Genomic DNA, 13505 nt, shown 5'->3' with positions numbered 1-13505 from the left:
CAAGGCCTTGGTAAGTTGCTGGAGGAACTTGGCACTACATCTGCTCACATAAGCCACCTAATTCCTATAAATTCTGGGGAGGGGCGCCAATGATCAATCACATCCCACATGTGTTCAGATCTGGTGAGTTGGGGGGTCATCACATTGATTGGAACTCACCACTGTATTCCTCGAAACACTCCAACACACTCCCGACCCTGTGAAATAGCGCATTTTTTTGCTGAAAAATGTCACTGGTGTCAGGAAACATGATCATCATGAAGGGGTGTACGTGATCTGCAACCAGTGTATGATACTCTTTGGCCATCTTGATGCCCTGGACAGGCTCCAATGGACTCATGGATGCCCATGTGAATGTTCCCCAGAGAATAATGGAGCCTCTGACAGTTTGTCTCTGTCCCACAGTACAGGTGTCAAAGAGCTGTTCCTCTGGAAGATGACAGATTCAAGCCATCCCATCTGCATGATGAAGAAGGCATTGGGGTTCATCAAAGCTTGCTACACTCTGCCACTGCACCAACATCCAGTGATGACAGTCACATGCCCATTTCAGTCATAGTTGCCAATGTTCTGGTGTTATCATTGGCATGCACAGGTCATTGGCTGTGGGGCTCCATCATTAGGAGCGTTTGGTACACTGTGTTTTCAGACACACTTGTATTCTGCCAAGCATTAAAGTCTGATGTTAGCTCCACCACAGTTCACCACTGTCCTGTCTTACCAGTCTGCCCAGCATACGACATCCGAGATCTGCAGTGGGGGTGGCCACCCAACCCCATGATGTCTGGACATGGTTTCACCATGTATTGAAGACACGACAGCACTCCTAGAACACCCAACAAGTTGTGCAGTTTCCAGAAAGCTTGTTCTGAACCTCCAGGCCATCAGCATCTGCTCTTGGTGAAACTCTGATAGATCGTTCACCTTCTCCATTCTACACATGGACGGCTCGCTCACTGATTCTATGTACACCATGCATGTGTCTGACTAGCAGTCATTCCTCAACATGTGATGCTGCTATTGCCAGGATGAGTTTGTATTGATAGTAGATCGATGGTCATAATGTTCTGGCTGATCAGTGTATTTGCCTCTGACCAAAGCTTTCAACTGCAACTTCCATAATCTCACTATTTTTGTGCCATTCAGTCCTCAGTGTCACTAATTTGTGCATTATTTATGAAATGATCCACAAACCTCATTACAAAAATAATGTTTAATGACTGTCATTTGCATTATTTTATCACTGAAACAGGACTGGAAATCTAAATTCACTATGAATACAAGATTATATATGTTTTTATATTTTAATTGAATCTATCTGTCTGAAGATTGTTTCCTTACTCCATCAGTTATATTTTTTATTTGTAATTTTTTTTACCTTACTGGCCCGTCTCCAAACAGAGAAATTATTGGATTTAGAAGAACGCAGTACAGCACTTTTCTCTGTTTTTTGTCTGATAGGCCTGTTAAGGCAATACCTACTCTGCCAGCTCCCAATTCATCTTTTGTTTCGAGGAAAGATTTGACATGGCTTATAAATCAACAGCCAAACTGCTTTTACCATGTGGAGAAAGGAACACTCCAGCAGAGCTTATACTTTTTAAACTTTTGTTTGCCTCTCACACCATGGAGCTTATGTACTTCACATTGAATTATATTATGAAGAACTTCCTAAGAAACTGAAACTTTTCATTTCTCTTTTTATACCTATAACTGTAATTTGTGAGCAGCATACATACCAGCTCAACCATATATAGTTGTGTCTCACTGCCCGCCCCGTAACTTTATTGTAACAGTATATCTTTAAACCTCTTCTAAATCCCGTACTCACATTTAAAAGGTTTGTAGTTTAAATATCCAAATGCTGAGGAAGTTGCTTTGAAAAGGATGTGGTCAATTTCCTTTCCATTCTAAACTTGCAGTCTTATCTCCAGTAGGACATAAACCCTAATCTTTCTACCTTTCTTCTTTCCAAACAGCTCAAAATCCCCCCAGCATGCCATGCTAGATCAGCATTGCCGAGAAAAAATACCTGTCATAGAAGATGGTAGTCTCACAGAAAAATTACATGTGGCGCATCTGATTTACATTTCTAAATGGTTTGTGTGTGTGTGTGTGTGTGTGTGTGTGTGTGTGTGTGTGTGTATGCACACCCATGCCCACGCACACACACACACCTGTTTGTTTGTTTAGTCCCACTCCATCATTTTCAGCCATGTGATTTGCTTATCTGCAAATTGAAACAGCTGTTACAATTTTTTTTCCTATTTATTTTGTGAGTTGCGACATTCACAGCTGCCCCAACAAAAATATTTTCCATCATTTTATAAACTCTCATTAAGTGAAATACAAGCTCAACATGTATTTTAGACAGATTTTGGTCTAGAATAATATGTAGCTTTAGTACATCATCATGTCAGCTCATAGATGTTAAACTACCATGAAAAGTAGTAATTTTATTCTGTCTTATGTGTATGACATTTGTCTTTCCATTTCAAGCATAAAAGATCTGTTCTGTAACAAAATAGCATTTTCTTTTCAGTAGTTTTTGATGTAGTATGCCTCTAGGTGAATCTGTTCTGTCCACCATAACTGTTCCAACTCCCAATGTATTTATTTCCTGTGGTCTCTCAAGGAGTGCAGAACTTCTATGAAATCTATGTGTTTAGGTTACATGTTGTTCCCCAAATGAGAACATAGCACCAGGAGCAGGAACTTGATATAAATGTCATTTCTTTTTTCTCCAGTATAAATATCAGCACTGCACATGTAAACTATTTGATCACTCATTACAACTTGGAGTTTATCCCTATAATTTCCATTTTTTTTCATATAAGCACATAATCAAATTCTCCTTCAAGTAGGACAGTTCATTTAAAGTCTCATTCCATAATTAATAAAGATATATTCACATCTTTCTATGAAAAAGCCCTTCCAGTTCTCATTTAATGCAAGAGGTCATGGCCTGGTTTTTGTCAGCACATTGCTGTTCATATGCTGTAACTTGAAATGTGCAAAAAATAATTAATTCCACCACATTCGTTCATCATGTTCTTAGAACCCATCAAGGAGGGGAGAACCTACACAGATGGAACAATTCAACCTTTTGACATAAACTGTGAAACTAATGATAAAACAAACTCAGGACATGTATGTGAGTTCCCCCACCCCAGATGAGACACCCCTGAGTTCCAAGGAAAACGTTTTTTCATATATTCTTTCAATGTAATGCAATATTCTTCAGAGATATTGAGATCACCACCCTCAATTTGCCTTCCAGGTTACTATATTAAAGCAGCCCTCTTATCAAGATATTTTATACAGTTTTCTCAACTAAAGAAAGGTGTTTGTACCAATGCTGGTGTTATATAATGAGGTCATGTCTAAAACCAATGAAGCCAATGTGCCAAAAAATTCACCAGATTTGTACTAAATTTGTGTCCCCATCCCTCCCACTTTTCTTCTTATGCTCTGATGAACTGTACACATTATAGCTGTCTTAAAGACTTCAAACAATTCTTAGGCAGTGTGAACACCTTCAAATTATCTCTGAATGGAACTGATAACTCTCAGAAGGAAATTGTTCCTGTGGTAGTCACACCAAATTAACTTTCCTGTAAACCCCATCCCCTGTAAAATGACTAAGCTGGAAAAAAAATTTCTGTCTGTTATCTTACTCAATGAAGATTTGAAATATGGAAGAGTCTGAGTTACATATGTTTGTAAAAATGAGTTACAAATGAAACTAACAGAGACTCATCCCAATTCATTGACAACAGGAAATATACACTATGTGATCAAAAGTATCAAGACACCTCCAAAAACATATGTTTTTCATATTATGTGCATTGTGCTGCCACGTACTGCCAGGTACTCCATATCAGTGACCTCAGTAGTCATTAGATATCATGAGAGAGCAGAATGGGGCACTCTGCAGAACTCATGGACTTCGAACTTGGCCAGGTGATTGGGTGTCACCTGTGTTATACATCAGTACATGAGATTTCCACACTCCTAAACACTGCTAGGTCCACTGCTTCCAATGTGGTAGTGAAGGGGAAATATGAAGGGGCACGTACAGCACAAAAGCGTACAGGTCGATCTTGTCTGTTGACTGAAAGAGACTGCTGACAGTTGAAGAGGGTTGTAATGTGTAATAGGCAGACATGTATCCAGACCATCGCACAGAAATTCCAAACTGCATCAGGATCCACTGCAAGTACTACGACAGTTAGACTGAAGGTGAGAAAACATGGATTTCATGGTCGAGCGGCTGCTTATAAGCCACACATCATGCTGGTAAATGCCAAATGATGCCTCACTTGGTGTAAGAAGTGTAAACATTGGACAATTGAACAATGGGAAAAATGTTGTGTGGAGTGGAAAATCACAGCACACAGTGTGGTGATCCGATGGTAGGGTGTCGGTATCATGCATGCCCAGTGAACATCATCTGCTGGCATGTGTAGTGCCAACAGTAAAATTTGGAGGTGGTGGTGTTATGCTATGATCTTGTTTTTCATGGAGGGGGCTTGCACCTCTCATTGTTTTGCATGGGACTATCACAGCACAGGCCTACATTGATGTTTTAAGCACCTTCTTGCTTCCCACTGTTGAAGATCAATTTGAGGATGGCAACTGTACCTTTAAAAATGATCGAGAGCACCTGTTCATAATGCACGGCCTGTGGCGGTGTGGTTACATGACAATAACATCCCTGTAACGGACTGGCTTGCACGGAGTCTGGACCTGAATCTTACAGCACACCTTTGGGATTTTTCGGACTGACAATGATACCTCTTCTCAGTGCAGCACTCCATGAAGAATGGGCTGCCATTCCTCAAGAAATCTTCCAGCACCTGATTGAACCTAGGCCTGCGAGAGTGGAAGCTGTCATCAAGGCTAAGCTTGGGCCAACACGAGACTGAATTCCAGCATTACTGTAAGTCATTTTCAGCCAGGTGTCCAGATACTTTTGATCACGTAGTGTATACAGAATGCTACTTGGAGACAGTGCAAGCTATTTGTTGTCCATTCTCCAAAGCAAAGTCCAGTTCACAGTGTATCAAAGTTCTGCACATCCAGAGTCCACCTGAGCAAAACTTCAAGCACAGTTGCCATGCACACCACAAATCACATCACATCTGACTCAGGCCAGCCCTGAGCTGGCTCATATCTCAAATTCCGGCATGGTACCATCAGAGGGCTTTCCCAACAACAATTGCCTTCTGGTTTATGGCGTTATTGCAGTGAGCCATAAATGTTCCACCAGCTATTGGATTTCCATAGTGCACTAGCTACTCGGTTTCCATAGTGACATCAGAAGGTGCCAATACATATATGCTAGAATCAGAGTTGGTGCCTGTGTTTTAGTGAACAGTTGTTAATGAAGTCCGTACAGTTTAGCATCACTAGTAAACTGTGTGGCATGAGTCACAGATCCATAAGCTGCAAACTTTATGCTATTGACAGGACATCATAAACCCTTAATAATATGATGTCTGTGGTAGCCATATCTATTGAAAAAATATCCATAATACTATTGTCTGTACCTAAATTGTGTTGGTTTTTTTCAAACAGTGTCTTGTAATACTCTTAAAAACAAAGGGTTCACTAAAATTTTGCACTCTTTGCTCAGTTTGCAGATCTCAGTATAACCTGATGGCAGATAGTTAGGTTGGAATTTGCATTACAAGACACTGTTCTTTCAAGGCCACATTCATACTTTTCTTCCCACACACAAATATTGTTTTGTTTCAGCAGCAGTACTTCAGTAAGCTAACTGCTGGTCAAGTTATTAACTGCACACTTCCATATTTGTTATGTCCACCCCAATAGCTGAGAGGTAAGCACAGCATTCAGTCACACCAAGGGGCCCAGGTTCGATTCGGTTGGCGATTTACTCCACTCAGGGACTGGGTGTTGTGTTGTCCTCATTATCATTTAATCATCATCAGTGGAAGGCAATGGGAAACCACCACTGGAATCACTTCCCTAGACGCGCATGTGGTGGACCTTTCTGACGAGGCTTCCCTCATGACAAGACCTGCCGTAAGGCAAACACAAAGTTTTTTTTTATATTCGTTGTGATGACACGTTCTTGTTACATGCATATAATACACACTGATATAATTGAAACATTACATGAACTAAAAATGGTATTTTCACTTCATTAATTTTATTCTGCTGTTTACACTAAATCTCTGTTTGTTTGTGCTAAGCTGCTCATCCCATTCTGACTGCTAATCATTCAGTGTGATGTGTGTCTTATCACATTGTATCACTAGTAAGTAATGGGCTTGTCTTTCATTTTAGCTGCATAATGCCATGTCCATTTTTTGCTTGAAATAAGTTCATTTGTATAGTAATGTAACCCATCTAATGGTTTAATGGATGTCTTTCAAACACATTTCCTTAGTGTTTTTAATTATTTTTCAGACAATCGTTATCAGAAAAGAAAGGAAGCAGTGATGAGGCAGCAAGTACTCAGTGGTCCAGATCTTCAGCTAAATCGGTTGCGAGAAGCATCAGACAGTCTGATGACAGAATATAATCCAAATTATGAATTTGGTGGAGGAACGTATACTGTTAATGATCTAAAAGATATACCAAGGGATCATTTACGGTTAATTAAGTATGTATATATTTACAATTACCAGAATGAGCTTTTAGTATGTATGTGAGAAGTTGTCAAAAAATAGTAAGTAATTATGAAAATGACAATTCTGTGCATAGGGCTCTGGGTCAAGGAGCATTTGGTGAAGTGTACCAGGGATTCTATAAACATCGCAGTGGTGATGCCGTTGAGATGCCTGTTGCAGTGAAGGTATGCCCTGCATTACCTTGTTTGTTGCAAAACATTAATATTTTGCACTACATGTGAATATATAACAATGACAATAAAACCTCTGCTCCTCAGAATGTTTTACTATATGAAATATACATGATGAAGACTTTGTTATTTGAGGTGCAGAATCTTTGCTTTAGATAGCTCAGAGATGTGGAAGTTTGGTGTGAATGTATAGCTCATAGTTATTTGACATTTGAATGATAGATGTTCCAGTCACTATGCATTGATGATTAATGTAGATTAAATTTTGCTGTGGGACTCAAACTGTTTCAGATGTTTTTTCACTGATTTACATGCTGTACCATTTATATTTTTGCTGCCAGAAAACCATTCTCTTTAAAGCAGCACTAGACTAATTGCGCAAGCCATGATGAATTCAAACTGTCATAAGTTCTTTCGGGTTCAGTAGCATCTCTGCAGTTGTGAAACATTGCACTCTTATATTATCTCTTCCCTTGCCTCTTGATTCAAGATGCTGTTGCAGTACCAAAGTTGGGTGAACTTTTCCAAATCTAGTCAGTGTTACATCTACATCTACATCTATACTCCGCGAGCCACCTTACGGTGTGTGGCGGAGGGTACTTATTGTACCACTATCTGATCCCCCCTTCCCTGTTCCATTCACGAATTGTGCGTAGGAAGAACGACTGCTTGTAAGTCTCCGTATTTGCTCTAATTTCTCGGATCTTTTCGTTGTGATCATTACGCGAGATATATGTGGGCGGTAGTAATATGTTGCCCATCTCTTCCCGGAATGTGCTCTCTCGTAATTTCGATAATAAACCTCTCCGTATTGCGTAACGCCTTTCTTGAAGTGTCCGCCACTGGAGCTTGTTCAGCATCTCCGTAACGCTCTCGCGCTGACTAAATGTCCCCATGACGAATCGTGCTGCTTTTCGCTGGATCATGTCTATCTCTTCTATTAATCCAACCTGGTAAGGGTCCCATACTGATGAGCAATACTCAAGAATCGGACGAACAAGCGTTTTGTAAGCTACTTCTTTCGTCGATGAGTCACATTTTCTTAGAATTCTTCCTATGAATCTCAACCTGGCGCCTGCTTTTCCCACTATTTGTTTTATGTGATCATTCCACTTCAGATCGCTCCGGATAGTAACTCCTAAGTATTTTACGGTCGTTACCGCTTCCAATGATTTACCACCTATGGCATAATCGTACTGGAATGGATTTCTGCCCCTATGTATGCGCATTATATTACATTTATCTACGTTTAGGGAAAGCTGCCAGCTGTCGCACCATGCATTAATCCTCTGCAGGTCCTCCTGGAGTACGTACGAGTCTTCTGATGTTGCTACTTTCTTGTAGACAACCGTGTCATCTGCAAATAGCCTCACGGAGCTACCGATGTTGTCAACTAAGTCATTTATGTATATTGTAAACAATAAAGGTCCTATCACGCTTCCCTGCGGTACTCCCGAAATTACCTCTACATCTGCAGATTTTGAACCGTTAAGAATGACATGTTGTGTTCTTTCTTCTAGGAAATCCTGAATCCAATCACAAACCTGGTCCGATATTCCGTAAGCTCGTATTTTTTTCACTAAACGTAAGTGCGGAACCGTATCAAATGCCTTCCTGAAGTCCAGGAATACGGCATCAATCTGCTCGCCAGTGTCTACGGCACTGTGAATTTCTTGGGCAAATAGGGCGAGCTGAGTTTCACATGATCTCTGTTTGCGGAATCCATGTTGGTTATGATGAAGGAGATTTGTATTATCTAAGAACGTCATAATACGAGAACACAAAACATGTTCCATTATTCTACAACAGATTGACGTAAGCGAAATAGGCCTATAATTATTCGCATCTGATTTATGACCCTTCTTGAAAATGGGAACGACCTGCGCTTTCTTCCAGTCGCTAGGTACTTTACGTTCTTCCAGCGATCTATGATAAATTGCTGATAGAAAGGGGGCAAGTTCTTTAGCATAATCACTGTAGAATCTTAAGGGTATCTCGTCTGGTCCGGATGCTTTTCCGCTACTAAGTGATAGCAGTTGTTTTTCAATTCCGATATCGTTTATTTCAATATTTTCCATTTTGGCATCCGTGCGACGGCTGAAGTCAGGGACCGTGTTACGATTTTCCGCAGTGAAACAGTTACATTGGAATAGCTGGGTAGTGCTGACTCATTTCATTGAGTCTGGGAGTAATAAAACTACCATAGGAAATATCTTGTTACATTGGCTGATGAAATGGCTTCCAAAAGACCAGATTGTCAAAGGATTACTGAATAGATGCTCTATAGCTATGTTTGGTTTTGTCGTTGAGGAAGCACATGATGTAAAAATATGGGCAAATCTGAAAATACTTCTGAGAATGGTGTATGTTTGGAATTTATATTTACACTGTGGTATGAAGATGACCATGATTCAGGAGTAAATACATTGGTTGAGACTTAGTAAAGAATCAGGCCCTCTTAGCACACCTATAGGCATTGCACTGTTGAAGTAATAATTTTACTTTTGTGCCAGTAAGTAGAAAGTGTGAGTACACACACTATCTTAATTAGAAATATCTGGACACCCCTAAATATTGTAGAACTGGCTGCTAGAGATTGTGAGAGGCAGCCCAACTGTATAAAAGGAGGCAGAGAGCATTGTGTCATCAGCAGAGAAGAAATAACACCAGAATGGTTGTGTCATAACAGCTCAGTGACTTCAAATGTGGACTGGTCATTGGATGTTACCTGAATAACAAATGCACCAGAGACATTTCAATGCTTATAAAACAGTCCAAGTTGACTTTTGGTGATGTGATTTTGAAGTGAAAATGTGAAGGAACAGCCATAGCTAAATCAAGAACTGGCAGACCTCGTGCACTGACACAGGGACCACCAAGCACTGCAGAGGCTGGCTAAAAAGTATCACTTGAAATCAGTCTAAGAAATTACTTGTGAGTTTCAAAGTGCTACCAGCAGTCCAGTTAGCACAATGTCAATACTATAAAGTTGAAAAGAATGGGGTACAATGATTGAGAAGCTCCTCATAACTGCTACATTTCTGTATCAGGAGGTGGTGTAAAGAGCTATGCCACTGGACAGTGGAGACTAGAAACAAGTAATTTGGAGTGATGAATCATGGTACATGCGGTGACAAACAGATGGAATGATTTGGGCTTGTTGAATGTATGGAGAATGGTACCTGCCGCCATCACATGTAGTGGTAGCAGTATGGAGGAGATGGTGTTATGGTAAGGAGATGTTTTTCATGATTAAGGTGTGGTCCCCTTGTTTTGCTTAAGAAAATGGTAAATGTGGAAGAATGTGAACTCATTTTACAGCATTGCATAGTGTGTACAGTTGAGGACATTTGGGAGATGATGTAAAGCAGCATCAGTGAGGCAACAGTTAGTGGACAATAACAATCTTGAAATGGACTGGTCTGCCCAGAATCTTGACTTGTAGCCACCTTGGAACAGCTTTCAGATGAATTAGAAGTCAATATCTCTCCAACATCACTACCTCCTCAAATTTCAGCTCTTGAAGAAGAATGGACTGCCATTCTTCCATAGACAGTCAGAAACATCACTGAAAGTATCCCCAGGACAGTTCAAGCTGTCATTAAGGTGAATAGTGGGCACATGTCATATTAATTTCCTTTAAAAGAGACCAGGTACTTTTGATCAGATAAAGTATATTCGAATCAGACTTACTGGTCATAGCATAACTTGTAAGTAGGTAAATGACAGAAATCCAATCAAATACTGAAAAATCATTTACACTTTTTCTCAATTTAACACCACTTTTTCTCAACATGTACCAATTATACAAGGTTGAATGAGGTATCGCTTGGAAGGTTTTTCGAACAGCTTCAGGTATTGCATACCAATTTTGTGGCAAAACGTATTATTTGTGGCAAGTTTTAACATAAAAGCAACTTTTAATTATCGTAGGTAAAAGTGCATCATGACACCAAGTTCATACCTGTATTTTATGAAGCTAACATATTAATCTTATTTATTTATCATTCACTGAACTATGTAGTTTGTTTATCTTGTAATTGATCTGGTAGGAAACTTTTTGTTGTTATTGACTTTTGCATAAATATGTATTGTATCAATCTTGGATTATTATATTGTAGCTAATGACATTTGTCCAAGTTTATATTATTATTGTGTTAACACTGATGACACCGTGCATGTAAGTATGTAAGTATGCCTAAAGGTGGAATAAAACATTTGCATTTGTATTGATAATCACGAATAAGACACTCCCTTTTCATATTATCATATACCAAATAGTTTTGGTTTTTTTTTTTTAAGGTAATTAATAGCTATATAATTTGTGTACACATTTTCATAGATAATAACCATGACCAGCACGGTAGTCCATTGTCTCTGCTCATCATACAAGTTGACTTTTCTAAACAAATATACTTTCCAAAATGGCAAATATATTTTTCATTGTCACCTCGAATTTACCTATTGCCACTATGGCACAGTAGAGTAATTTCTGGTGGGTGCATCAAACAGTCAAAGAAACTGTGGTCTAATGTGCTTATGTAATTGAAAGTGTTTGTCGAGTTAAAGTTATAAGTTATTTGGCCCTACAGACAGTCCCTGACTTGTGCCAGTTGTACAAGCTGGAACAAATATTCTTACTACAAAAGAGATTTTTGACGATTGGAAATGTATGTACAAGGATATATCGTAAATTCTTGATTATTATTTTGCATTGTTTGTTTCATATTTAGAGATATTTTCTCTTCATTCCCACAACTATCCTACAACTACATATATTCCAAATACTAGCGTTATTTAAAACTATAAAAGTGTAAAAGTTTGGCATGGGTCTCCTGGTTTAATTCGTAATTACATAAAGCCACTATAGCGGTATGCATATGTCTCAGTCACAGTAACATTTTCAGTAATAAACACAACGCAGTATGTTGTACAAAACTGACATCACAACTAAAAAAACCTCAACACGAATGTTCTAAACACATTTGCTATTTACATTCTTAGTATATGGCAGCTGACAGTGAACAAATTCTGTAATAAATTAGGCATAATGGTAATAGTAGCCATTTGTTATCCAGCAAATAACTGACATCATTCTTTGTCATTTGTTTACTGAATATTCTAACACTACAGTATATCTCTGTGAGGATGCAAATTATTGTACTTACTTCTCAAATTTGTTTAATATTTGATGTCATCTTCATTCTGGTTGCATCAGTCTTTTCATCTGTATATGAATCCAAGCTCAGGTTACAGAATTCATTGCTTTCCTTCTTAAAAACTTTTTGATAGATGCATTTACCAGTTCATCATACCGAGCTAATTTTGTATTCCACACCACCTGTACCTGATGGCAATAAAATAAAGTATGTCCTAAAATATTTGTGGTAGCTTCAACAACCATTACTCATTTAAACTTTTCTGGAATTAAATGATTGGTCTTTCAGTGGAATTTATTTGTTATTTATTCTGAGACTTTAGAATTAGGATGGTTGCAAGATTTTGAGTTCAGTTGTGGGTTTAATTAGATATCTATAAAATGTGTATACGGTCATGTAAAACATGACAACTATAAAACAGTAAACCAACTACAGCAATAAAGAATGTTCATTTGATTAGAGACAGGTGACATCAGACTGAAACAGCCCTTTGGCTTCATAGACAGGGGACATTAGTTTTGCTACAGATTACAAAATTTGTCATACATAATTTTTTATTTCTAAATGTACAATTATGTAAATGCCAATCAAAAGTGTAATTTCAATTATTTTGCTATAAGAACACAGTAACACAGATTTCCTCAAAATAATATGTTATCATTACTTTTTGAGAAACTCATAATTCATGGGAGTATTTGCAATTCATCTGTCTGTAGACTCTGGAGTAAGTAGTGTGTTAATATTATGTTGTCATATTTTGTAAAAATTTTAGGCCATTTATGTAACTTTTGTCATCCTGTGTTCAAATTCTGTGTTATTTTTCAGACTTTACCAGAACTTTCGACAAGTCAAGCTGAAACAGATTTTCTGATGGAGGCTCTCATTATGAGCAAATTCAACCATCCAAATATTGTTCATTTTATTGGTGTTTGTTTTGATAAACATCCACGTTTCATAGTTTTGGAACTGTTGGCAGGAGGTGATCTCAAAACATTTTTGAGAGAATCTCGACCTAAACCAGTAAGTTTGTGTGGGACATTTACAAACTAATAATAAACAAATATTAATTATTCATTTAATGTGACTGATATATTGCATTGACCAGAGAACTACTTTGCTTACTTTTAAGTATTGTGTTCTATTTTTTGATGCTGTGCAATATTCAGTGATTCGTTACATTACTGAGTTATGATTTCATACATTATGACAAAAGTATTTCAATATTTCATTCTGTATAGGTAGAACCTGTAGTTTTTTAATCTTATTGCATCATTCTACACCACTGCAATAACTCACTATTAATTAATTATTTCATTCATTCACTCATACACCATGTGCTGTAAACTGAGGAGAAAAGTAGCTACTTTGAAGAATAGCCACTGCTCCTCCTCCCACACTACTCAGCTGCTGTTTTAATCTAATACTTCAAGCAAATTGTTTATTATCAGGTGCCTGTTTATTGGTGTAGTCAGGATGTATCTAAGACAAATAAATGGAAAATCAGGATGGAATGT

The 13505-nt window shown here is 38.3% G+C and overlaps 1 protein-coding gene across 4 annotated transcripts in view; it reads left to right on the top strand.

Moving 5' to 3' along the window:
• Nucleotides 1–13505, top strand: part of LOC124804395 (leukocyte tyrosine kinase receptor) — an 874407-nt gene that overhangs the window by 649635 nt on the left and 211267 nt on the right. For all 4 annotated transcript variants that reach the window (XM_047264751.1, XM_047264750.1, XM_047264749.1 and 1 more), the window contains exons 18-20: nt 6439–6634; nt 6736–6826; nt 12817–13011. In XM_047264751.1, coding sequence (XP_047120707.1) covers nt 6439–6634; nt 6736–6826; nt 12817–13011 — 482 coding nt within the window. The remainder of the gene's footprint in view (nt 1–6438; nt 6635–6735; nt 6827–12816; nt 13012–13505) is intronic.

Source organism: Schistocerca piceifrons, chromosome 1 (assembly GCF_021461385.2).
Source record: "Schistocerca piceifrons isolate TAMUIC-IGC-003096 chromosome 1, iqSchPice1.1, whole genome shotgun sequence".
Classification (NCBI taxonomy): Eukaryota; Metazoa; Arthropoda; class Insecta; order Orthoptera; family Acrididae; genus Schistocerca; species Schistocerca piceifrons.
The sequence above is the reverse complement of the archived record's forward strand: the minus strand, read 5'-3'. Positions and strand labels throughout refer to the sequence as shown.